Source organism: Gossypium raimondii, chromosome 7 (assembly GCF_025698545.1).
Source record: "Gossypium raimondii isolate GPD5lz chromosome 7, ASM2569854v1, whole genome shotgun sequence".
Taxonomy (NCBI): Eukaryota; Viridiplantae; Streptophyta; class Magnoliopsida; order Malvales; family Malvaceae; genus Gossypium; species Gossypium raimondii.
The window spans coordinates 50,079,976-50,107,525 of NC_068571.1; the positions used below are offsets into that span (position 1 = coordinate 50,079,976).

At 33.5% G+C, this 27,550-nt stretch overlaps 3 protein-coding genes across 6 annotated transcripts; all 3 read left to right on the forward strand.

Annotated features, from left to right (window-relative positions):
- Window positions 1-2,109: 2,109 nt before the first annotated feature.
- On the forward strand, window positions 2,110-3,476 carry LOC105773080 (probable CCR4-associated factor 1 homolog 7). The gene is made up of 2 exons (XM_052634003.1): window positions 2,110-2,293; window positions 2,365-3,476. The coding sequence occupies exon 2, from the start codon at window positions 2,428-2,430 to the stop codon at window positions 3,247-3,249; it is 822 nt and encodes a 273-aa protein (XP_052489963.1). The 5' UTR covers window positions 2,110-2,293; window positions 2,365-2,427; the 3' UTR covers window positions 3,250-3,476.
- A 1,690-nt stretch (window positions 3,477-5,166) lies between these two features.
- LOC105772926 (CHD3-type chromatin-remodeling factor PICKLE) lies at window positions 5,167-21,491 on the forward strand. Of its 4 annotated transcripts, none has more exons than XM_012594474.2 (31): window positions 5,167-5,332; window positions 8,171-8,320; window positions 8,614-8,754; window positions 8,842-8,996; window positions 9,072-9,233; window positions 9,485-9,726; window positions 9,829-9,924; window positions 10,015-10,151; window positions 10,229-10,444; window positions 10,520-10,627; window positions 11,279-11,329; window positions 11,445-11,544; window positions 11,834-11,976; window positions 12,083-12,186; window positions 12,375-12,513; window positions 12,620-12,789; window positions 13,367-13,433; window positions 13,518-13,640; window positions 14,500-14,609; window positions 14,706-14,787; window positions 15,940-16,137; window positions 16,352-16,502; window positions 16,598-16,703; window positions 16,811-16,885; window positions 17,300-17,361; window positions 17,484-17,560; window positions 17,781-17,911; window positions 18,708-19,083; window positions 20,021-20,153; window positions 20,525-20,598; window positions 20,739-21,491. In XM_012594474.2, the coding sequence occupies exons 2-31, from the start codon at window positions 8,174-8,176 to the stop codon at window positions 21,228-21,230; spliced, it is 4,368 nt and encodes a 1,455-aa protein (XP_012449928.1). In that variant the 5' UTR covers window positions 5,167-5,332; window positions 8,171-8,173; the 3' UTR covers window positions 21,231-21,491. The 4 variants fall into 4 exon arrangements, with proteins under 4 accessions (XP_012449928.1, XP_012450084.1, XP_012449998.1 ...); XM_012594630.2 differs by having other exon boundaries at window positions 5,175-5,332; window positions 8,174-8,320; XM_012594544.2 differs by lacking the exon at window positions 5,167-5,332 and adding an exon at window positions 5,429-5,444.
- A 3,342-nt stretch (window positions 21,492-24,833) lies between these two features.
- LOC105803315 (probable serine/threonine-protein kinase At1g01540) lies at window positions 24,834-26,759 on the forward strand. The gene is made up of 4 exons (XM_012635438.2): window positions 24,834-25,382; window positions 25,500-25,559; window positions 25,706-26,141; window positions 26,218-26,759. The coding sequence occupies exons 3-4, from the start codon at window positions 25,736-25,738 to the stop codon at window positions 26,586-26,588; spliced, it is 777 nt and encodes a 258-aa protein (XP_012490892.1). The 5' UTR covers window positions 24,834-25,382; window positions 25,500-25,559; window positions 25,706-25,735; the 3' UTR covers window positions 26,589-26,759.
- The last annotated feature ends 791 nt before the right edge of the window (window positions 26,760-27,550 follow it).

Here is a 27,550-nt window from a genome sequence, read left to right on the forward strand (position 1 = left end):
TAATGTGTTTCAACACACTTGAACTCACGTCTTTCTACATTTACAATAATATCTGTGTCAATCAAAATAAATTTGAAGAAACAATTTTCTCGACCTTTTTAACTTTGATGTTAGGAGAAATGTATTTATCTATATCATTCCTTAATTCAAGGGCTTAACTTAAGCGAATCTTATTTAAATAATCTATTTGCATTATGTATTTCATCTCGATGTTTGATGGCACTACAATTCTCTCTCGACTCTCATAGTCAAAAAAAAAAAGGCTATAATTTTTAATAAAAATTAGTTATGTTGTTTTACAAAAGGGTTGGTATTTATAAGAAATTTGTATATTCATATTATATCTATTTTTGGTAAAAATTTCAAATATTTTATATTTATGGTAAATTTAATATATTAATAAAATTGAAATAGTATATTATTTAAATTATTTTTAATCATTTTTCCCATTATTATATCTTGTATAATATAGTAGTTTTATATTATACATTTAGCATTTTATAATAACCATATGCTATAACAACATTTTGCTATAATAATCAATTTCTAGTAGAATTGATATTTTGCGTTTTATTTTAACTCTCTGTAATGATTTTCACTTATAACAATAACATCCATAGTTATGAAGTACATTCTTTATTAAATTAGTTTTCTATAACAACATATTGTCTAAATTTTTAAGTAAAATTATAACTATTTCATACGAGCAACTCTATTAATTGTCATTTATTAAATGAAAATGATCTTAATTAAAATATTGTTTCAATTAAATAAATGAATTTCACGTGAAAAAATCTATCAATCGTATCTTATTAAATGAAAACAATCTTCAATGAGAATCAAACATATCAATTCAATAAACTATTAAATTTACTAATTAAATATTCTATTTTAAATTGGAACATCATAAACTTATAAGTTCATTACTTGAATTTAGCAATTCATGATAATTTAATTAATTTAATTTGATAACTCACATTGATTAATTGAATTTATTAGTTTTACAATCTTTATAATTAATCATGTGAAAAATAAAATATGCATAAAAGCAACAATGCATGCACTTATTATCGACTTTTAAATTTGTTGATTGATTCTCACTTTCTTTTTTTTTTTTAGCATAATTCACACTTTCTTTATTTAATGGAAATTCACGATATGAATTCTATGATAAGTTTACAACAATTATCTCTCTATAATAAAATGATGTTATAGGTGTGTAACAGTCACCTCTCTATAAAAAGCATAATCTAAGCAGACAAATAGGACTATTACAGATGTGGTTGATTGTACTAAAAATCCTATCACACACGTATGTATGTGAAAACCACAAAATTAGATCACAGACGCGTGTTTAAAAATAACCTACAATAAATAATGAAAAGTATGGCTTGAAACTAATTAATCATAATAAAATATGAAATATGCCCGTTACTAAAATAAAAATAGATTAAATTGAGAGTAAAACGAAAATTAAACAAACAAATACATCATATAAACAATTTTAAATGCGCTACAATTGTTTAAAATGTTATTTATAGATACAATTGATGAATATCGTAAATTATGCATATTAAAATAAAAATGAATATATCCAAATAAAGATTTGATTAAGTAGTAAATATATATTTTACTAATTCAATTAGGGTGGGTTCAAAACCCCATAAGCATATTTTAATTTTTTGTTAAAATGAAAAATTAAAGTGCCCTTAAATAAATAATTTATTTTAATTATAGAAGAATATTTTCGTAATTTTTAAATCGAGTTAATGTTCAATTGACTCATTACACCAATTTAATCATGGGCTTATTAAAAATATGGATAGATATACATATACAATGGATGGGGATAATAAATTAGACATATTAAAATTAAAATGTATAAATCATGTTAAAATAAAACTTTATTTTAACCGGTAAATACAATATTTTACCAATTAAATCAGCGTGGGTTTAAATCCCACTATACATATTTTAAATTTCAAAAGAAAAACCCTCGAATAGCTAGGAAAAAATGCAAAGCCAAATACGGCGGCGTATTGGGAACAGCTTGTAAACAGAAACCGCCTATCGCTTTTCCCTTTTAACCACTCTCCTTTTTATAGTCATTTAAGATGACACCCATAAGCAAAGGGGGTTCAAACAGGCTAGGCTGCCTTGTCCGCTTCTTTTTTCCTTCCCTTTGCCTCTGATTCGTTGACCCACAATCACTCGCCTCAATCCCCAAACACGATTCACTGTTTCGCAAAAGAGCTCTTTAAGATCTGTTGTTTTTCGATTTCACAATTCCAAGGTCAAATCTCTTCTCTTCCTTCCCTTTCTTTTTTTTTTTTTTCATTTGCTTCTCTGCATTTGTTTTTCCAGATCTGCTCTCAAGATCGAAACGACACCATTTTCCAGATCTGGGTTTGGTTGTATTTGTCTGGAATGTCGGTTTTGCCCAAAGGTGATTCGGTTCAAATTCGAAAAGTTTGGAACGATAATCTAGAAGAAGAGTTTGTTTTGATCCGTGAAATTGTTGATACTTACAATTATGTTGCTATGGATACTGAGTTCCCAGGTGTTGTTCTACGCCCCGTTGGAACTTTCAAGAACGTAAGTGATTATAACTACCAAACTTTGAAAGGTAATGTGGATATGTTGAAATTGATCCAGTTAGGTCTCACTTTTTCGGATGCCAACGGGAATCTTCCCACTTGTGGAACCGACAACTTTTGCATTTGGCAATTCAATTTCCGCGAGTTTAATATCAGTGAAGATATCTTCGTTAGTGATTCCATCGAGTTGTTGCTTCAGTGTGGGATTGATTTTAAGAAGAACAATGAAAAAGGTATTGATGTGAAACGGTTCGGTGAGCTTTTGATGTCGTCCGGGATTGTGTTGAATGATGATGTGCATTGGGTCACTTTTCATAGCGGATATGATTTCGGGTATTTGCTTAAACTATTGACCTGCAGGAGTTTGCCCGATTCTCAAACTGGCTTCTTCAAACTGATCAAATTGTATTTTCCGATGGTATACGATATCAAACATATGATGAAGTTCTGCAATGGCCTACATGGTGGTTTAAACAAGCTGGCCGAGTTGTTAGAAGTGGAAAGAGTTGGTGTATGCCATCAAGCTGGTTCGGATAGTTTGCTCACATCATGCACATTTAGGAAGTTGAGGGATAACTTTTTCAAATCAGTACAGAAATATGCAGGTGTACTGTATGGCTTAGAGGTCGAGGGCGGGCAGAATTCGGATTAAAAGAGAAAATAATTGGGAAAAAGGATGTAGACTACTAAGTGTGTGAGACTTAATTTTATTTGTATACATTGGCCAAAGAAGAAAGATTGTTGATTTAGTTGTGACTTTTTCTCTTTTGCTTGCGTTGTAACTAAAACCTTTAACTGGTGTTCAAGTTAAAGTCCAGTGTAAATTATGCAGTTAGTGTTTCAATAATAATTGTAACAATTCCCATCTTATCATTTTAACAGCTTGTTTAATCGTTTTATTTAGATGATTATAACATATCAACAGTTTAGCCATAGATAGCTTTTGTTGTTGTAAGAGCATTATTTCTGTATGGCATTATACTTCTCTTTGGAAGTCCTCAATTGGAAATTGGTATCTCTTTTGGAGACTTTATGACTTGAATTTGTTCTGGAAGATGTGGGAGTTAGTAGTGATGAAGTACTCGGATTTCTGCATTCGAGTTCATAGATGTTGCATGGGGTGGTATTGTATTATATTGTTTTGAAAGCTCTTTTTCTAAGAACTTGTTAATATCAATGTTGCATGATTGGTTCTTACAACAGTAATACTTGAAATTGTGTACTCGTTCACGATTAGCCGGACTTGATGTGTGGGGGTAACCCTTTAAGTGTGTGTTTTACAAGCTTTGTTGCATTGGATTGGTAGGTTATGCAAATCAGGCATCTTTACAAGGAAAAGCTTGCAAGGCTTGTACCAGCTCGGAATGCATCATCGGATACATGCTTAATAATGAAAGGCCTGCAAGACATGCATCGACTCGGAATGCATCATGCAATATAGTCTCTATTGCACCAAATCCAGTAGGTTTAGCATACCAAAGCATGCTTTTAAGGAAAACACACGCAACACCTGTACCGTATTGAAATGCCTCGTGCAATACAGGCTCTGTTGCGCTGGATGATTGGATCTGGTAAGTTCGGCGAATCAAGGCATGCTTATAAGGAAAAGCTCGTAATGCCTCTACCAGATCGAACGCATTGTGCAATACAGCCTTGGTTGATACGGTGGCTTCATCTTATCAAAGCATCCATACAAGGAAAAACTTATCGCTGAAGTTATCAAGTGTCCTTACACCTGATACCATATAGGCAAAGGCCTTCAATTCCACCCAACTCATTTCAATTAGATTCTTAACAGCTAACTTTTCCTTAACTACTACACTCAATAGTATAGCTCTGTAGAACAATGTAACTCAAAATTTTCATCTTTTCCTGTGTCTGACATTCAGATAAAAGCTCGTAATGTATAATGAGATCAGACGACCATAATGTTAGTTTAAGTAAAATGAAGAAGTTCAAGATTAGACAGAGAGAATGTCAGCTCAAATACTCTAAAGCCGCGAGTGCAACTCATCCATCGAAAGAAGGAAATATTTAGTACATTCCAAAATGTGTTATTTTTATCATTTGTTTTCCTAAAAAAACCTATATAAATAATTTTTAAAAGTTCAATATGTGTATATTTGTGTCTACATTGTGAGATATATATGCATATATAAATTACTTTGAGATTACTTATATGTATTTAAAAAATATAAATCTGCCGATTAGCTTAATTGACATCGACATTGTTGCCGTGCAGGAGGTAATGAGTTCAAATGTGTTGAAACACGTTATTCTCTAATTTGACATTAAATAAAATCCAAATGACAAGAAATAGTACATTTGACATTAAATTTTGATTTAAAAAATATACATCCTCAAGTGAAAAGATTATAATACCCATACCAATTTGTTGCCCTTAATTACCGAAAAAGAAAAATATAACGCATGCCTGTATAAAATTTGCCAAATACGTCCTCTCAAATGTCATTTACAGCCTGTAAATTGCAAATTAAAGGACAATAATACCCATCCTAATAATCAATATTATCATGCACCTCATAGTAATTACGTCACTTCATAGCCCCAATAAAAACCGGCGGTTCAAGTTAATTTTTTTTGCACTGTATCGGTGATTTTTTTTATCGTTACTTTCCTCTTGCCCCCAACCCCGGTCCACCACCGTCTCTCCGGTTCTAGGGTCGGGTGCTACTTCAACGTACTTGAAGGGAGTTCAGATCCCTTAATTTTCGGTAATTCTCTATGCCTACGTTGTACATTTGTTTTAACGTTTGAAATTTCAGTTCTTAGATTCTAGTGCCGAAGAATGCTGGGATTTGAGCTTTTAATTTTAACTTCCACGAGGTCTGTAAGTGGGGAATGTTTATTTTTGCACGGAATTTTGTGTGTCTATTGAGATTTTTTTTTACTTAGATATGCTTGCTTTAATTTTTGGTACTTTGTTTACTTGTCAGCTTGGAAGTTCATTTTTAGGGTTGAAAATTAGGTCATTTCTTATTTCTTTTATTTGTTAAAGATATGAATATATGTAAGTGTGTGCCTAGCTTTCTTGTGCTTAGAGCTAAATTTGGTTCAAAGTTATGGATCAGTTTAAGAAACAGGTATGGAACCTTTAGTTTATAGTTGTTTGATGGTGGTTATGCATTAAGCTTCCGCGCCTAGGGTAAATTTTAACTATAATCTCCCCTTTATGAACATCTATTTGGCGCTCTGAGCTAATCTATGTTGTTGCATGTTGTCACTATGCATGTTTTCCTTCCTTCTCCTGTCCATTTAATTGTTGTTCTCAGTTTTTTATCGCGCCATTATCCAATTAGGTTTTCCAGGGTGTCTTCTCACTTTTGGATTTAAACTACATGCCGGTTTATTGACTTAAACTGTTTTTCATCGTGATCTGAGTGATTCTTCTCCTTGATCATTTCCTTTGTTGTCCTGTAGTATTTGCTGCAGAAAGCTCTGCCTGTTAGGTTATTTTATCATTCAATGTTTCCTGTGCTAGGTAAAGGTGGCTGTGATGATTGGACAAACTTGTACAATTATGATCTATTGAGAGTTAATACACTTATGAAGTATGGTCCCTGCATTTTTGTTTGACGTGCATGCCCATTTTTTGCATGGAACACTTTTAATTTAATGAACAATGAGACAAGGAACATGAACGACCGTTTATGTTAATTTGTGGTTTGCCATTTTTTTTGAATGTGGGTTGGCGGGGAGCAATTACTCCTTTTATCAATTTCATCTTAAGCACGTGTTTCACGTTTTAAATGAAAGGTTGTGTGTGCTCTTTTTTTTTCGAGCTGGAAGTTTTCCTATTTAAGGAAGTACTTAGATCGGTAAAGAAAAATTATATATAGAAGTAGATTTAAAGAAACAATATGCTGCTCGAATCCATGTCGGTTGAATTTATTGACTAAGTTGTGTTTCTTCATAATTTCACCCCTCACTTCGATAAATATTTGCACTTTTTGCCCCTATGGATTTTTGTCTGCATCGAAATAATTCTCGTGTAAAGCGTGTTAGGATTTTCACATTGTTTTGCATGTTGTTTGAGATCCATTCATATTATCGCTGCCAGTGCAACTGTAGGGATGGCAGTAGCCAAAAGTGTATGTCTCTCACTATGTTGCTCTGGCCCTTCATTTTGCTTGAAGTACTGAATACCCATGTCCGACACATTCCAGGGCATGGTTATGGGGATATGAACCTCCAAAAACATGGAAAGCCGTAGCAAAAAACTGAACATGTTTGTGCCGAGTGTATACCCATATCTGATACTCAGACTCGAGTTTGAGTAAGATAGGTCTCTTATGCATTGAAAATGATAATTAAGTTGTATGTAGTTAGTTGCACAATTCTGTGTGGATATTAGCACCTCTGTGGTGCACAGGTATCATAATATGAGGACTTTATTAGCCTTTTTTTTGGCATTTCAAAGATATATAAAAAAAACCACTTCTTTGCATCAACATAATGTCAGATTATCAGAAATTTTTGGCACAAACAGAAGAGTACTTCCAATCTGATGAAGGCCACTGAACTTAGAATTTTTGCTGGAAACCTTTTTCTCAAAAAAGATTTTTGAGTATCAAAATCTAATTAAATGTGAATTATCTAATTTTATTCTTGGTGAAAACTTACTGGGAAAGAAATAGTCTGGAAGAACTTTTTCGTATTTAAAAAATCTGGAGGTAGTTTTTTTTTTTTTTAATCTTGACATATCTTCAATATGGTAATTCACAATGTTATTTATTTATTATTATTTTTAAACTTTTTTTCTGGTCTTTCTTACAATTGTTCTCTCTTTGAAGTTCATTTGATATGCATGAAGCTATATTAAATGTGATATGATTGACTAAGATCTTGAAGATTTTGCAGTTTCCTTGAGTCTTCGAAACTTATTCTTCATTTCTTCTTGGTAATGACTAAGGAGCCAAGTACCTGTAAGATACCACAAGCTGATAATTGATACTAAAACGTGATTGAGACCATTAGAATCATCAAAGATCATAAAGTATTCATAAGCTGAAGAGAGAAAGGATCTTCAAGTGACAGCAAGGCTTAGGTTGGCCTTGTGTTATAACTTAAAGTTGAAATTGAGTGTAAATTCTCTGTAAAGAAGGTAGAAACCTAGTTATGTAATGAGTGCAAATTCATTGCATTCAGAATCTTTGACTGCAATTTTGCCGTATCTGGCATTTTGCTTATGGTAAAATTTAGACCTTGATTTGCTTTGGTTAACTTGTAAAAGTGGGTGCTAGCTTTGGTACTGCAAGGTAAAAGAAGGAAACACAAGAATTTGTTGTTTTAGATATGCTTAAATTAATTGACATTATAACATCTCAATAATAAAATGTGGGGAAAAGACTACAATCCTTCTATCTCTTATGTAGTTTTTGAATAATCCCCATGTTTTTGTTTTAGATTGGGTTTGATGCTTTCTTGTGAATTTTAGTAATTTCTGTTTTTATTGTTTAATTCATTCAACAGCATTGCACAAGTTATGTAGGTGAACAGTAGTCTTGCTACTTTAAAGTCTTCAAAATACGTATATGTTGTCTTTTTTGCAGAAGATGAGTAGCTTGGTTGAGAGGCTCCGGGATAGATCAGATCGAAAGCCAATTTACAATTTGGATGAATCAGATGATGATGCAGATTTTGTGTCCAGAAAATCTGGTAAAACTGAAGAGAAGTTAGAAAGGATAGTCAGGGATGATGCGGTTAGTCTCTTTTTGCTTCTGTGATATTAGCTTTTATGTTTCCAATAAAAGAATTGCCTCTAATTAGGATGACTTTTCTTCCTTTCCATATTGTATCAGATTTAAGCTTTATATAGTCTATGTTGTGAAAAGCGCTGATTCTCAATTGCTGAGAACAATGTTGACATTCTGTTACCTTCTTTAGTTTATGTTTTTGTTCATTCTAATTTAGATATGGAACATTCAGATGGTTGTTGTTGTTATTATTATGATTTTTACTTTCCACTTACCACTTTTAATGATTAAAATCACAGAAAGAAAACACGTGCCAAGCTTGTGGAGTGACTGAGAATCTCTTGAATTGTGCAACATGTACTTATGCATACCACCCAAAGTGTTTACTTCCTCCATTGAAAGCTCCTCCTCTTCCTAACAACTGGAGATGCCCTGAATGTGTATGATTAAATAGTGTTTTCTGATATTGCGAATACCTCTATATATTGGATACACAGCAGCTTAGGATTACCTTTTTTCTCTTGCAGGTTAGCCCTCTGAATGACATTGAAAAGATATTGGATTGCGAAATGCGTCCTACTGTGGCTGATGACAATGATGCTTCCAAGTTGGGTTCAAAGCAAATATTTGTGAAACAGTATCTTGTAAAGTGGAAGGGATTATCTTATTTGCATTGCACTTGGTAATTTTCTGGTTAATTATGTTTGTAATAATGTTTTTAGCAAACATTAACTATATATCTACTTGGCTGTGTTAGGGTACCTGAGAAGGAGTTCCTAAAAGCTTTCAAGTCCAATCCTCGTTTAAGGACTAAGGTGAACAACTTCCATCGACAAATGGCATCAAAGAATAGCTCTGAAGATGACTTTGTTGCCATTAGACCTGAGTGGACAACAGTTGATCGAATTCTTGCTTGCAGGTTCACCTATCTAATAACTTTATTATATGTATATACACATATGCATATTATACATTTAAATCATAGTTCTATGTCCTTGATTTTTATCATTTGATTTCAATAATCACCCTCATGTACATTATCATCCAAGTTCTGAATATTGATTTACTTACTGTTTGTGAATCTGGCTTGGTATTTTTGTGTGCTGTTTTGAGCATTGGTTTCTGGTTCAGTAGCTAATGTATGTCTATTACGTATGCTGACTTCTTTAGGGGAGACGAGGATGAGAAGGAGTACCTTGTTAAGTATAAAGAACTATCTTATGATGAATGTTATTGGGAGTTCGAATCAGACATATCTGCATTTCAACCTGAAATTGAGAAATTCAATAAAATTAGGTCCAGATCTCGTAAATCTGCTAGGCAAAAAAGCAGCCTTCGAGATGCTGTTGAGTCCAAGAAAAAATCAAAGGAATTTCAGCAGTACGAACAGAGTCCTGAATTTCTTACTGGAGGTACATTCTAATGCTTTTTCCCTGCAATCTGGCAATTGTCTGAGTAGGCTCACACATACACGGTCATCATTAATTGCTGACAGCATTTTCCTGGAATTCTAGGAACGCTGCACCCTTACCAGCTTGAAGGGTTGAACTTCTTGCGATTTTCTTGGTCCAAACAAACACATGTAATTCTTGCTGATGAAATGGGCCTTGGTAAGTCCTGTTTGAAGACAGGTTGCTTTTTGAAGGAATTTGAGTAGCTTATATAATGGGTTGCAAATTTTCTGTCTTGTTTGTGTGCAGGTAAAACAATCCAGAGTATTGCTTTTTTAGCATCTCTTTTTGAAGATAACATTGCTCCTCATTTGGTTGTAGCACCACTATCAACATTACGGAACTGGGAACGGGAGTTTGCAACATGGGCTCCCCAAATGAATGTTGTATGTACATGAAAAATATAAAATTACATGTTATGATTCCCAATATATGCTATTTGATTGTGAATACTATGATGCAGGTTATGTATGTAGGCTCTGCTCAAGCTCGTGCAGTAATAAGGGAGTATGAATTTTATCATCCTAAAAAGAGTCACAAGAAGATCAAAAAAAAGAAATCTGGCCATATTGTTAGTGAAAGCAAGCAAGATAGGATAAAATTTGATGTTCTTTTAACATCATATGAGATGATTAACTTGGACACAGCATCATTGAAGCCAATAATGTGGGAGTGCATGGTAAATCTTTTTGCTCATTGAGTCTGTTTGGTAGTTCTTGTGTGAGTTTTTGATCATACATGATCTATTGTGTAGATCGTTGATGAAGGACATCGGCTTAAGAATAAGGATTCAAAGTTGTTTCTTTCATTGAAGCAGTATACCACTTACCACCGCACTCTTTTGACTGGAACTCCTCTTCAGGTTTGTTCTTTGTTTTTGGTATTACATTGGAGATCTTGAAAGCTATCGCAAATAGCATTGAAATTTGTCCAATGAGTTATGACTTGCTTTCCAGCAGTGGCGCAATTATTTGCATGTTATTCTTTTCATACCATGTTTTGCTACATAATTCTTTTGATATCTCAAGACCAATGCTGCTTTCCAAGCCTTTTATTTATTTATCTCTTTTATTTTCTGATTATCTTCTTATCTAAAAAGCCATTAAATTCTTATCAGAGAAAATTTTCGAATTTAAATATTTGATGTTAAGAAATAAAGTCAGGCTGCATATGCCACTTTTTTAAGAGCTGTTGCTAACTTTTATGATTAAAATACGCCTGCAGTGTCTTGTATTTGTTTTTAGATAAATTGATTTAAAATGTTCGTATTAAGAAGTTCCTTAAATAGCATTGTTTCTGTTTATATTGTACTTGCTCTTCAATTCTTTCTCAAGGATGCAAGAAGCTTACCAAGTTTGTTCTGGTTCTAGCTTTGTGGTTGCTGGTTCTAAACGTTTATGATTATTTCAGTTTGTCTTTGTTTTGTGATTATCTCAGAATATGCATACACACATACTTCTGTATGTTTAATATTATGATTTATGACTTACTCGTGGAATCTGTTTGGTTTTAGAACAATCTGGATGAACTTTTCATGCTAATGCACTTTCTTGATGCTGGAAAGGTTAGTGTCAATTTACTTCTATGGAATATGGATTTTCAATAAAGGAGAGTTGCAGGAAGATTTTATAGATTTTTCAGCATTTTCTAAAACTTTTTTTTGGTTCACCTATGTGTAGTTTGGAAGTTTGGAGGAGTTCCAGGAGGAATTTAAGGATATTAGTCAGGAGGAGCAGATTTCCAGGCTTCATACAATGTTGGCGCCACATCTCCTTAGAAGTATATATCTTACTACATAGGATCATATGCACTATTCTCTTGCTTAGTTACTTCTTTGTTCTAACTTGTCTGAAGAATGTAGTCTATGTTGTTGTGGCTTTAATTCAATACCCTCGTATCCCGCGGATAACATTACTGTTTGTTCAACGCCTGCTCCTGCAAAGCAATGCAGGCTCTCACCTTGGCGCATTTTTAAAAATTATTTTTATGACTCAGTTGCTTTTGTTTTATAGGGAATAAATATTTTTATTCTTGTGGACTTGCTTTAGCTGATTGTTTATGAATGCAGGAGTGAAGAAGGACGTCATGAAGAAACTTCCTCCAAAAAAAGAACTCATTTTACGTGTTGAATTAAGTAGCAAGCAGAAAGAATATTACAAGGCAATTCTGACTCGCAACTATCAAATACTTACCCGACGCGGTGGTGCACAAGTAGGCTCACTTGTTTTAATGAAATAAGCCTCCACTTTCCCGCATCCCTTAGCTAGTAGGGTGCATTGCCCTACTACTTAGCTGACATATGTTTTTCCTGGATTAGATATCTCTAATCAATGTGGTTATGGAGTTGCGGAAGTTATGCTGTCATCCTTATATGTTGGAAGGGGTTGAACCAGTTATCGAAGATGCGAATGAAGCTCACAAGTAAAGTTTTATTCGTGTTTTTTGGCTAAAATTTCTATGTATTATCAATTTTGCCAAATTTTTTCATCTTAATCTACAATTGAAACTATTCTTTTATATGCTATATCTGTTTTAGACAGTCAAAATATTTTGTATTGATCCATTAAATGCCTGTCTTCTGCTTCTACCTTTTCTGTATGGCTCTACAGACAGCTCCTGGAGTCTTCTGGGAAATTGCAACTATTGGACAAGATGATGGTAAAGCTTAAAGAGCAGGGACATAGAGTTCTTATATATTCGCAATTCCAGCACATGTTGGACTTACTAGAGGATTACTGTACTTACAAGGTGTTAATATCTGCATTAGCATGATGTTTTTATGGTTAAATAGTTGGTTTGCTGATAAATGAAGAAATTTTACTTATTATCTTGTTGCCCCTTGTATATTTTACAGAACTGGCAATATGAACGGATAGATGGAAAGGTTGGTGGAGCTGAGAGGCAGATACGCATAGACCGGTTTAATGCCAAAAATTCTTCTCGGTTTTGCTTTTTGCTTTCTACTAGAGCTGGTGGCTTGGGTATAAATCTTGCAACTGCCGATACAGTTATCATTTATGACAGGTCAAGCAATTACCCTCTTATATATCCTTTTCTTTTTTGTTTATTTGTTTGTAGTGGGAGATTTATCCGATGGAAATGCTTTTTCCCATAATTGTCAATTGGTTTAGTTTTATGCTTTGTTTCATTTAAGTAGGGTAAATCTTGACTGCTGGTTAAGATAAACTAGTGTGCGAATTGGGATTTGAGCATAAAGCAGTAAAAAAGTGTTTTCATGGATGATGGATAAAGATCGCGAAGATGAAAGCACTTAATTCCAGAATTTGATGTAAAAGTTGTAGCAATTCAGTATGTTGCACATTGTGTTGTAATCACTACCTGAATGGTATAAGGACCAGAAATCTGATATTGTCTATGTGGCAGCATATTAGGTTTCTGGTATTGTAGAGCAAATGATATAAGGACTGTAATTTGATGAACTATTACTAGTCCTCTGATATGATGTTGAAACCTCCTTTTGATGACTTCTATTTTTGTTACCTATTTGTATATTGTTTTAAGGTTTAGGTTTAGGGATATTACATGCTCCCTTTGGTATTTGTTTAAGTGAAAAGTGAAAATATGGGTAATGCCTCTACAGTGATTGGAATCCTCATGCTGATTTACAAGCAATGGCAAGAGCTCATCGACTCGGCCAAATGAATAAGGTGCAATTTGATTCCTTGATTTTGTAAGGCAAGCCATTCTCTCTCATTTTTATTTTTTCCTATAAAGAGTTTTCTGTATTGTAGGTGATGATTTATCGGCTCATAACTCGAGGATCCATTGAAGAAAGGATGATGCAGATGACTAAGAAGAAAATGGTTTTGGAGCATCTTGTTGTTGGGAGGCTAAAAGCTCAAAATATTAATCAGGTATTTTTGTTTATCACATAGCAGTTTATAAAAGGATATAGAAATTAACTAATTTGTGGGCTGGGTATGAGGTTATAATGGTTACATGGTTTAAGAAAGATCTAACTTATCAGGCTCTAAATGGTATTTTCATATATTATTGGAGTAAATCTCAAAACTGCACATGAGCTTTGGTCCAATGTGCTATGGAATATGGGAACTTTGATTTGATGCAATTGTACACATGAAACTTTGATTTTGATTCAATTCTAAATATCAACTTCGATTTTGGTTCAAATTGTACACAATAGAAAATCAAATATATCCAACTCTTTTTGTGTTGCATAAATATTTTTTGTGTGTATGCAGTAAGTAAATTTAAAATTGTGCCTAGTAGGAATAGTGTTAGTGGTATGTGAAAAATAAATCAAAATCAGAGTTTCAGGTACATAATTGCACCAAATCAGAATTCCTATATTTTGTTGCGTATTGGATCAAAGTTCATGTGTAGTTTTGGGATTTTTCCCTATATAATTTTGTTGGAATAAACTGGGTTTTAGAAGAAAAATTAGAAGAACCCTAAATGAACAGATTGTTGAAGAATGACAACACGGTTGAAGTTTGATATCCCAACCAATTATGGAAATGCATTTGTCCTTGGCTGCCCTTGCTAATTGTCCGTGTGGAGTGACTTCTTGAAGTTTTAGCCCTCTGTTTCTCATACTTGTTCTATTGAATGGAACTTGGAAGTCTAATTTTTTGGTGTCTATTGGTAGATGTTAGGCTAACGTAGAGTTTATGGTCAGATCTTGCTTCCTCTCTGGAAAGAAAAGGTTGCAATTATTTAGCTAAAGTTTTAATTTGTTATTATTTGCTTTAGGAAGAGTTAGATGATATCATCAGATATGGCTCAAAGGAACTATTTGCTGATGAAAATGATGAAGCAGGAAAGTCCCGCCAAATTCATTATGATGCTGCTGCTATTGATAGGTAACCTATTATTCACTATTGTTGCTACAACTTGATTGATGTATGGCCTCAGCAGATTTAAAGTTAATTTTTTGGTTTTGTTTTTCCTTTCGATAGATTACTTGATCGTGAACAAGTTGGGGATGAAGAGGCCTCAGTGGATGATGAAGAGGAGGATGGATTTTTGAAGGCATTCAAGGTTTTGTCTATTTTTATATCTTGTTTTAATTTAGCTGTTACTTATTGGTTATGTATTCTTCTTTTATTGGCTGATGAACTAAGATGGCTTATTGCATCTTGAATAACCGACTTTAGGCTTGACACTAATATGATCCGATACATGTTGCTAATTGATTTTCGTTTACTGAAATTCTCATCATTAAAATTCCAAATCTAGCACATTTAAAATTTACATTTTTTTGGAAGAAAGAATAGAATTTTCATCTGTGTGCATCCCTAATATATTGATTTTTTTTTTTGGAGTGCCCAAATTTAGTAATTGTGGAGTCTGCCTTTTATGGTGTTTTATTTTGCATAATATCTCGACTAATAGAACATTCAGAGCAATGATAGTAGACTGCGCTCTTGAAGGTTTCAGTGTTGGATTTGAGTACTTAGATTGGTCAATTAATTGTCTAAGGTATTTTACTTTGATGAGACTTCTTTCGCTTGGAATTAATCAATACCCCATCATAGTCTTTGCCATATAGTTAAGGCTGTTTATTTCTCTATGGGCCCAGTTATGTTAGGGTAATCATCTGTCGGAACTCAATTGCTCTTTTCAAATGTTTGATTTCTTAAATACAGGCAAGTTCAGTAAGTAACACCATAGTCGTGCCATATATGTAAGGCTGTTTATTTCTCCATGGGTCCAGTTATGTCAGGGTAACCATCTGTCAGTATTTCCGTTACGTACAGCATCATTTTAAAAGAGCAATATAGTTTTGAAGGTCAGTTACATGGATTGTTGGGCGTAATCTGTTCCAATGGAAAAATAGAAGCTGACGTAAGCATTGGGTTTTTCTTGTTTTTTCTTTGTAGACAGTTCATTACTAAGAAATGGGCGTATCCTGGTTTGGATGTAGAGTATCCATTTTTGGCCATTTTCAATGAATGGCATTTAAAACAGTGGTAGGTATGAAGTAAAAAATGGTAAAAGTTCTGAGCAAGTCTGACCTATCATTAGGTAATTGACATTCTTGGTCTGTGTGTGTGAATGGACCTGCCAAATAGAGAACTTTACCATGTATGCTGCCGACAATATATATTTGGTGTTGCAAGTTTGTTGAATCAAATGAAGTCACAGCCTTTTAGACTCACATCTCTAAATAACTACTGTTCTTTTCTGCAGGTAGCTAATTTTGAATATAAGGACGAAGCAGAAACTGTTGTGGAGGAAGAAGCTCAAAAAGTGGCCGTGGAGGATAAAAATACCATGAATAATTCTGAAAGAACAAGTTACTGGGAAGAGTTGTTACGAGACCGATATGAAGTTCATAAAGTTGAGGAGTTCAATGCTCTGGGAAAAGGAAAGAGAAGCCGTAAGCAGGTATGTATTATGCCATAATGGCAAAACTCAAAATTAGATCGAGTCAGATATTGGTTTATTTGAGGTGTCTCATGAGTCAGCATAAGTCTACTCCGCTTATAGATTTTCTGGTTACAAATATTGCCATGGTACTTACTAATTTTCTAGCGTAATCTTTCGGAAGATATATTTTCTATTCTTTTTGCCAAGACTTTTGCTCTTTAAATTTCTACAGATGGTATCTGTTGAAGAAGATGACCTTGCTGGTTTGGAAGATGTAAGCTCTGATGGTGAGGACGATAACTTTGAAGCTGAACTGACTGATGGTGATACAACTTCATCTGGAACTCAATCTGGTAGAAGGCCCTACAGGAAGAGGAATCGTGGTATATTTTGCCTGTCCTCAAAGGGTGTTAATGCTTCAACGGCCATAAATTATTCATATGGTTGTGATAATTTGTCTAATTTCTAATCATTGCAGTGGATAGTACGGAGCCAATTCCTCTAATGGAAGGTGAAGGAAAGTCATTTAGAGTGCTTGGTTTCAATCAGAGTCAGAGGGCTGCATTTGTACAGATATTGATGAGGTCAATTTTTTGTTGATTGTTTTATGTGTTATTTGATTGAGTTAATTTCCCCTAATATTCCATGCCCCATCATGTTATTTTGATTGGTATATTTTATATTGCATCAGGTTTGGGGTTGGGGACTTTGATTGGAAGGAGTTTGCACCTCGTTTAAAACAGAAGACATATGAAGAAATAAAAGAGTATGCAAAGTGGCTTTTCCTTATTTGTTTATCTCTTGCCAGAGTATGTATATTGTATATGTTTTAAACATTTGATAGTTAAGTGTTAGCTATTATTTTCCTAGTGGTGACATTTTCTGTTGGGTTTGAATGGTCTGCGAGCATGTCTGATTGGAATGCATATAAATTATGGTTAAGGAGTTTTTAATTTCCCATCAGTTGGTGTGCCGTATAATGGGAGGTGGTTTGAATTCATGCTAATGAGAATACACTTTATGCCTTCTTGATCTCATTCTCTTCTAATGCCAGTCTCGATGTCTGTTATTGCAATTTGCTTGTGCAGATTTTATTCTCCTGTTGTACTTGCTGCATGTTGAGAACACAACAGTATAAAGTGTTAATTTATAGTCCTTTTTTTTCCTATCTTATTTTCAGTTATGGTGTTCTTTTCTTGTCACATATTTCTGAAGATATAACCGAATCTCCAACATTTTCAGGTGATTGATCAATGCTGCATGGCATTCTTTTTCTTTCTTTCTTTCTTTTTTTTACTTCAACTTTTGGTTTCTTCCCTGGGTGTTTGGCTTTTGATCTATATGACGTATTTCTTTGGCTGTAGATGGTGTTCCCAAAGAAGGTCTCAGAATTCAAGATGTACTGGTTAGGATAGCTGTCCTGCTTTTAGTAAGCAACAAGGTGAGCATGCCAAGTTGGATTCTTGGAGTTTGATTCTTAGAGAGAGATTAATTTTTTAACTCATCTTGTTTAATTATAAAATGTCCTTGTGCATTTTTAAGGATACTTTTTAGTGTTTTGGGAAACTAAAACAATATGGAAAATATGAAAGTAATTTTAATTAAATTACCCATGAGATAGGTCCGTTGAATATTTTATATTGTTACATTTGAAATAACAGGTGAAGACTGCATCAGAACATCCTGGGACCCGCCTTTTTACCGATGATATTATCATGCGCTATCCAACATTAAAGGGTGGGAAATTTTGGAAAGAGGAACATGATTTGTTGTTACTGAGTGCTGTTCTAAAGTACGTATCTCTGAAGTTCTTGGACATACTCTGAATGGCTGCTCCTATATTTCCTATGTTCTTTTCTTTTTCCTTTTCCTTTCTTGTAGTTGATGAAATATTAGTGACTGGACAATGAGGAATTATATTTTTTGACTGTCAATATTTCTCAAAGGTCTTTTAATTGTGGAGGTGCAATTTTGAAAGTGCATCCTCCTCTGGAATAAATCACACTCTGTTGACAAATTTGTGGCCTGTTTTTTGTACTCTTGAAGCTCATGAAATTGGGTACCCTGATGCCTATGACGCCCCAGGAATACCTTTTTGTTGACAATCTAACTCTAACCTAGATGATTTTGGAGTTTGGATGGATGTGCTCTATCCGTAGTGAGCCCTCTGCATGGTGTGACTACACTGTATGTAGTTTATGGTAGGGAGATCTTAGATGTTAAAAAAAAGTAAAGCATGTGAACAACATTAAGTTAGATATTTCTATGTCCGCATAATAAGATATCTTGGGAGCTACATTTCTTCATTTAGCTTGCTGGGACTAGTGTTTTATGTTTCGTTGCTAGTTGCTTCCTCCTTTGTATCTTACTTTTGGTGTACCAAGGTAATCAAGGACATCTGTCCAAGTTTTTGAGTGATAATTTGCATACATTCATGATAAGCATGAGAGCATATAAAATTTATGCATGATATGGTAGGCTCTTTCTTTATCTACTGTAATGTCATTCTTATGCTGCTATGAGTCAAGATCTGAATTGGCCATCATATTAATGTTTTGTTACTTACCATTTGCTTATTTGATTGTTAGGCATGGGTATGGAAGATGGCAGGCTATTGTTGATGATAAAGAATTGAGGATTCAGGAGGTCATTTGTCAAGAGCTTAATCTTCCCTTTATAAATCTTCCTGTTCCAGGGCAAGCTGGTTCTCAAGTGCAATATGGTGTTAATGTGACCAATATAGAATCGACCGGAAACCAGACTCGGGGAAATGGATCTGGGAATGATGTAGGAGGTGAGGTAGGCCAGGGAGCAACTGATGCTGGAAACCAAGCACAAATATACCAGGATCCTTCCATTTTGTATCATTTTAGAGATATGCAGAGAAGGCAGGTTGAATATGTCAAGAAAAGGGTGCTTCTCTTGGAAAAAGGGCTCAATGCTGAGTATCAGAAAGAATACTATGTAAGTTGAATGCTTTTCTTGGAACAATGGCATTGTCTGGCTCGAGATATAATACCTGGTTAGAAGTTCTGGCCTAAGCAATTATTATGAACTTTAAGCTTGTAGTGCGTTATATAGTTTTTGACTTAGTTTTAATAAGAGAGGAGAAAGGTATATCATATTGCCTTCAAGAGGAAAAGTAAAAATTAAAAAGGAATGCTACCAAGTCAACAGAGAAATATGTTAGCTTTTATTTATCTATTTATTAGATGGAGGAGGTGGGTTTTTTGGGTGGAGGAACTGTTTCTAATTACACCGTTTTTTCACTTGAAAAGTCAGACTGCCGACACATTCAAGGATTTTGTTTGGTGCCTTAGCATATTTTCTTATGATAATATGAGCCTAGGAACAAGTCCAAATTTTTACTCCAGTAGTGTGTGTTTATTTTTTTCACCGTTGAACTGATTGTTGATTTTGAATTTTGAGAAGTCATTTCCGAATGATCATTAAAAAACATGATAAAAAGAGTTTTGTTATATTTATGCGGTTTTTGGAATGCGACATATATTTGGAGCTTTGAAGTTTGAAAGTGGGATCTTGGCCTCATTTGAAATTGAAATTAAAACTTCGACATGTCTTTCATCAGGTACATTAGTAATCTGTAGTGCTGCTTGTACAATTCTGCTGATGCAGTGTGTTCTGGTAAATTATAGTTTGACTTCTTGCACTGCTGTCAGTATTTTAAGATCATTTTACAAGTCCTTTTTATGTGTTCCAAGGTTGCAAGGCTTTTCATAATTTATTTGAAGACAATCCATTTGGTCGTCCAATTGTTGGCTGTGCATACTACTATCTTGTAGTTCTTGTAACATGGACTCCTGCTTTCATGTTGAATCTATTATAAACTTCAAGATGATCATGGACTTTCAGTATGTTCTCATCCATAATTTTCTTTTAGGGTGAATTAAAAGCAAATGAGGTGACAAGTGAAGAGCCAGACAATGCACAAAAGGTTGCTAGCATGCCAAGTACAAGCTCAAAAGAGATGCCTTCGAAAGTGTTTGACGCGTTACCTTCAATAGAAGTTATCGGTAGGCCATAATTTCTTCAAACATAAAACTCATTGAGAAAAATTCTTACCTACATACCATATATCAGAGAATATTATCATATATGAGTACCATTGTCATATACAAGATAGGATGAATTCATCCTGGTGACTATTTCTTCCTTTTTTAACTATAGGTAGTTTGCTTTCCATATGATCTGGTGTCTGAGTAAAGAACAATTATATATCGATAGCTAATGCTCTAAAAGTTAAAAAAAAAAAAAAAGGTGAAAAAAATAAAATAGGAAAAAAAGAAAGAGATATCTGGTCCTCTATCACCCGTACTTCACCCTTATGTGCTTGTTTTCTGTTGGTTAAAGAGTTTCTTCCTAGGGTTTTATTATCCTTGTGCAGATTCAGAAGAAATTTCAGCAGCTACTTGCGATGATGATGCAGATCGATTGGAATTGCCTCAACATTACAATAAGGTACATAATTGTATTTGAGGGGGCTTGAATTTGCAAAGATCAAGTGGAAAGGATGTTGCACTTTGTTCAACATCCTAGAAATGGAAATTGTAGCGAGTGTCTGTTTTGAAGCTTTCTTTATTTTATCCAATTTGTTGCAGATATGCAAGATCTTGGAGGAGAATCAGGGTGAGAATCAATCAAGTGTTGATTTGAAGAAGAACCTCCTTTCGTTGGAAGAAACTTGTGGGGACATATCTCGGATTCTTTCACTCTCGGAGCCTCTAGGTGGCACAGCTGCAGGTTCAGAGAGCACAACTGCAGTTTCACCACCTAACCAACAGCCTGCTGATGTGACCGAAATTGAGATGGAGGATTCACCAGGCGAATCTGAATCAGTGAAACCTGCTGGTGGTAGTGGAGAAACTGGAAAAGGGTCAATGGGATCGGATCCGGTTAGCAGAGTAGTGGATTCAGATGCGGCAGATTCATCTCAAATAGACCCAAAAAGTTTGGGAACGACTACTAACACAAATGATGACGTGATAATGGAAGAAACAGGGAATGAAGAGTGCAAAAGTGATGGTGTGGCAACTGAAACTGAAACCGAGAAACCTGAAGCAGCAGCTGGGGTTGTTTTGTTGGATGATTAAAAAGCATTGCTGCGTAGAGGTCAGGTGATTTGAGCCTAAACTTTGAGTGACCCTCTTTCTTTTTTAATTATATAATCCGGTTAGACATGATGAAAAGGGTTCTCCCTGGCACTAATCCATTTAGGAAACCCAAAGGATTTAGCTAATTAGTTAAAAGCTTTACCCATCTGCATGACATGTAGACATTTGAAGACATCTTATTCATTGCTGAACTGAATATATTTATATTTATATTTATATATGTGGTCTTTCTTTTTATAATTATCGATAATCTTTCAAGCGAACCATCCTTTTTGTCAAAAATGTTCTGTTTTCTACTATTTGGAATCCCTTGGGAATTTTATTTATATTTGTCCAAACACATACCATTGAAAGCCAAACAGTAAATACATCCTCCGAGTTCACCCAAAGAAAAACTAGTAAATAGTTCAAGAATATTGGATTGGGAATTAATTTTCCATTTAATATATAAAATAATGTAAGCTTTGTGACACCTACAAATGTCACCCAACAACGCTTATGCATTGCACTAAAAAGGACCTAAATTGAGTTCAAATCCACACTCTAGTTGATCAGGAATAAAAATATGACTACTACCATCATGGGAGGATAAAGGATGAAAATGTAAAAAAGAAAGATTAATAAGCAACTTGGTGGTGGATGTACCATTGAGATCTGATGGATGAAATTGAAAACTATACCTGATCAAATCTCTGACGAGTAATCATAAATTGACACTCTCTATATCCTAATTGTACCTTTTACCAAATGAATCCCAAAACTGAAGCGTAATATCTACCCATAGTGTGTGTATGTGTGAAGGATCTGTCTATCAACAGGTATCTTGGTCCCAAAATGGTTAAAATTGTCTTAAAATTATGAAATCACAATCAATTCTCTTTATTATAATAGTCTTATTTGTTTCTCCAAATTTTGGAAAAGTGGTTGTTTGAGGTTCCATTCGTGTTTGATTTTTTCTTTTAATTTTTAAAAAACTCCAAATTATAATATATTAATTAGTGGGAATTAAAACACATCTTTAATACAATTTAGATTCTATTTATTCAATATTATTTTTATTTAATAAATAATATAAAATTTAAATGTTTTGAAACAATATCTTAACTAAAATTTATTATTTTTACTTCATTTAGGAATAGGAATAATTTTACTAAAATATGACACGAGGTTATCATAGAGAATTGATTTAGTAAAGAGTGTACCTCATATTTTATGGCGGTTGCTGTTGTAGATGAGAAGTTATCATAGAGGGTAAAAATAAAACATGAAAATTGATTCTACACCAAAATTAACTGTTGTAATAAAATCTTGTTATAGAGAATTGTTATTCACTATTCAATTTTAACTTCAACTAATTTTAATGAAACTTTTTCATACTTTATTTCAGTATTTAACAATAGTAAGTTAATTAATATAATATTAAAATCAGTAAAATGGTTGTTTTTTAAATAAAATTATTTTTATATTATTTTTCAAGTACTTATTTAATTAAATAAAATCCTAAATTAATTTATACAATTTTAATATTTATAAATTAAATTATTGTTAACTATTTTGAAAGAATTTTTAATTAAATTATGTTTTCAAATCACGAGAATTAATATGGAGTAGTAAACTCTAATTAAAAAATCAAAATTAATAACAAAATTTAATAAAATTTAAAGTTTAGCAGTAAAATTTAATCACTAATAAATTTATTCATTTTTCACGATACAATAACAAATATGAATAAAAATAAAATATAATGACAAATTTTAATATTCAGATGATAAATTTTCTTTTAACCCTAGACTAGAGGTGTCCTGGGCCGCCCGGCCGTCGAAATATGGGAGGGTTCGGGTAAAAATATAGGTCCGAAATATGGATTTGGGCAAAAAGTGAGGCCCGTTTAGAAAACAGGTCGGGCCGCAGGCACCACTTTTTTGGCCCGGGTCCGGTCCGGCCCGAATATAATAAATAAATATATTTTTTAATTTTTTAAATTTTTAAAATACTTTTTTTATTATTTATTTTTTAAATAAATTTTTAGTGTTTATTAAAAAAAGGGACCGGGCCGGGATCAGGCTTAGAAATTTTTTACCCGGACTGAGTCTGGACAAAAATTTAGGCCCATATTTCGGGCTGGACCTAGGACACGGGCTGAATTTTTTCTGAACCTGGCCCAGCCCATGCCCTAGACTCTAAAGAAAATTTAGTGATGTGTCACTTATCATGCCATCTTTATATGTAGTTTAAAAGTAGTTGATGGATCCCTTTAGAAGTCATGTTGTTGAAAATGTAGACTTGGAAAAGCAAGACAGGGAAATCTACATAAAGAGATCTGATGACACTATTAATTGCCCATTAAATCATTAGCCTAACCTTAATTATTGTTGTCCAATTTTAAAAGTTTGATGCTGCTTTTCTGCCTTTTCCTCGAAAAAATAAATTTAATTATATTTTTTATATAATATTTAGAGTTATCTATAGTCTCTTTTTAATTCATAAATAAGAGAATAATACGCTTCAATGCACTCGAATTAGAGATGTGCATGGGCCAAGTCTGGCTAGGCTCAACTAAAAATTTAGGCCCGTTTGCTAGGCTCGGCCCAAAAAATGGGCCTAAAATTTTACCTAAGCCTGACCCGAATAAAAATGCTAAAATCTAGGCCCAACCCGGCTTGCCCATATTGATTTTTATATTATTTTAAAATATATATAATACATCAAAAATACTAAAAACATCAAAATAAACATTTCCCAACAAATAGAAAATAAATTTTAAAAAATATGTCTACTTAAATAACACTAAGATAGATACAACTTAACAAGTAAATGTCTCTAAAATAATAACAAAATTAACAAATCTCTTTAAAATAATAAAAAAATTAACAATAAAATAAGTTTTATATAATATCCAAACAATAACAACAAAATAGTAGTAACATAATAACAAAATGATAGCAAAATAGAGAGAAAACAACAAGAAAATAATATTTAAAAAAAAAGATTTCTTTTGTCGTTTAATGAATTCGGGCCGGGCTGGACCCGAGCCAAAAATGCCTTACCCAAGGCTTGATCTGTTTTTAAACAGGCCTTATTTTTTTGTCCAAGCCCATTTTTTGGGCCTATATTTTTTTCCCAAACCCTCCCACATTTCGGGCTGGCCTGGTACCCCTACCCATGAGCAGATCTAACTCAAATCTACGTCCTCTTATATTACTAACAATACCCATATTAATCAAACTAAAACTCAATCGACTTATCCATAAGTTTTTACTAGAAAAAGACATTATATAATCATTCATATGTTGTTGGATCCACAACTTTTTAAAATATTTATAAGCATCATGTGATTGAGTATTTATAAGTGTTAATGGTTTGGATTTAGTAACATAGGATGACACTGTCACAGCATGAGGGCTCCACATCAGCTACACAATTTCTTTGTCGGCCATTTGTAACTGGCCCCAACACCATTAAGTTTCCAACAAATCCAACCTACATTTTGACTTACATTAATGGGGAATTTCTTTCTAGTTTACATTTTATAGCTTTAAATATCCATTTTCTTGAGAATAACTTAATATCCGGAGTCCATTACGAAATTGAGATGCAATACAAAGTCTTGAGGCTATACCAATTTACAGCATAAACTTCATACTTTGGTTCATATGATTTGCATCCCCATGCTTGTGGCGAATTTATGTCGAAACAATTCTGCCTTTTCTCTTTTAAGTTTTTCGTTGAAGTAGTAAAAGGATTTTATTAGAATTACGACTCATGCTTTCTTTTGGAAGTTGAGTAGTAGATATTGTAACCACGATTGTGTCCATTAACCTCCCTGATAATAAAAGTAATTGCTGATATTACTAAGGAAAAATAGTAATACATGCATAGTTGCTTGAGCACATTAAAACTGGAGTGGTGCTAGACATGTGATCTTATGTTTAACTATGTTGCTCGAAAGAGTTAAAGACATATGTTAAAGTACTTGCATTGTTATGTAATTTGATAGTTTGCTCCTTTGAATTCATCACTGAGATGAGTTGTGACTGTAGGTCTTCAAAATGGCCAAAGCACTACAACGTTTTGGCATGAAAAGAGCATTAGTTGTGCACTCAGAGGGTTTAGATGAAATGAGTCCCCTTGGTAAGCTTCATTTTATTACTCATTTCCCTCGGCTCAATCATCGGCTCATGTCGTCTTTGTTTGCTGTTCCTTATATCTAAATCATTACAATCTCACAACATATATCCATCCATACAGGGCCAGGGCGAGTCCTTGATGTCACTCTAGAAAAAATTGAGAAGTTCTCATTTGATCCATGTAAGATCCTGTTTGTATTTCATGATGTTTTCTTCCTTCCTTTATTGATACCATAGATGTATTTTATTGAATGATACACAAGATTTTGAAACTGCTGTATTTATATACTGATCAAGTTGTGCTAAGAAAATGCAATGTTTGGACAGTGGAATTTGGCATTCCTCGTTGTGCTCTAGATGGACAGTGGAATTTGGCAAAGTTTTAGGTTCAATTTAGAAGAAATAGAGACTGCAACTCAGTACTTTTCGGAGCCGAATTTGTTGGGAAGAAGTAACTTTGCTGCTACATATAAAGGGTTCCTTAGAGATGGATCAGCTGTTGTGATTAAAAGCATTAGCAAAACTAGTTGTAAATCAGATGATTCCGAGTTCTTGAAAGGATCGAATGTTTTAGCATCGTTGAAACACGAGAATGTAGTCCGGTCAAGAGGATTTTGTTGCTCAAAAGCACGCGGTGGGTGCTTCCTCGTTTATGATTTCATCCCTAACGGAAATTTGCTACAGTATCTCGACGTAAAGGATGGTGACGGCACAGTCCTAGATTGGTCTACTAGAGTTTCCATTGTTAAAGGCATAGCCAAAGGTTGGTCTCTAGTTATGTTTTTTTGCCTTGTTTTAAGTGGTTCCTATTAGCTAACTAGACATGTTTGTTGCAACAGGGATAGCATACTTGCATGAATACAAAGTAAACAAACCGGCTCTCGTTCACCAAAACATATCAGCCGAGAAAGTGCTCGTCGACCACCGGTTTAATCCCCTACTTTCAGATTCCGGCTTACACAACATCCTCACCATTGACATTGTCTTTGGTTCACTCAAAGCCAGTGCTGCCATGGGTTATCTCGCACCCGAATATGCCAACACGGGTCGTTTCACCGAGAAGAGCGACGTTTACGCGTTCGGGACACTCGTTCTCCAACTCCTTTCGGGTAAACAAAAGGTGACCAGCTCGGTACGTTTAGGAGCTGAAACTCGTAAGTACCAAGATTTCATAGACTCGAACCTTCACGGTCGGTTCTTTGAAGCATAGGGGTAAATTATTAGTTAGTCATTCAATTTTTAGAGCATTTTCATTTTGGGTGACTAAAATGAAATCCTTGCAATTTTGCTACTTAACTTTTAAGGCGCTTTCATTTTAGTTATCAAAGCGTTAAATCTCTAATGGCGGTTAACTATACACGCCACATCATGTTTACACTTACATTTTGCTCATCCAAAAATTTTTTTAATTATTGATGGGGGTAAAAATATATTAAAAAAACTGAAAAATGATAAAAACTAAAATAATGCATTAAAAATTGTTAAATTGTACTTGTTTGCCCCCTTGCTCAACGTTCTATTTTTTTTCAATATTGAAAATTTAAATTTCAAAGCATCAAAATCAATTAAATAAATTATTGAAAAATTTTACCCATTGATAGTCTCAGTTGATTTGTTACTATAATATTGAAATCAATGAAATTAATTAATTTAATCTCCTCCTAAAATTTTAAAATTTACTTTATGTTTCCAAATTAAAATAAAATAAAATAACTCATCTTTAATAATTATTTATGAAAAACAATTCTTTTGATTATATGATCTTGAATTTTTCATACTAAGCTAGAAGTTAAAAAAACCTTGCAATTAATTTAATTAATTAATTTTATCTTCCAAGACAAACAATACTGTAACTTTTCATCACTTCTTTACTCAAAAGAATTTTAAGTTTCATAGGTAATTATTAAATATGAATTATTTAAGTTGATTTTGTTAAGGATAATTTGAAAGCATAAAAAATTAAAAGGAGATTAAATTAATTAATTTCAATATTATAGTAACAAATTGGTTGGCACTATCAACTAATAAAAATTTTCAACAATTTATTTAATTTATTTTGATGTTTTAAAATTTAAATTTTCAATATTAAAAAATTAGAATTTTGGTAATAAGATAAACAAGTATGATTTGACAATTTTTGTGTATTATTTTAGTTTTCACCACTTTTCACTT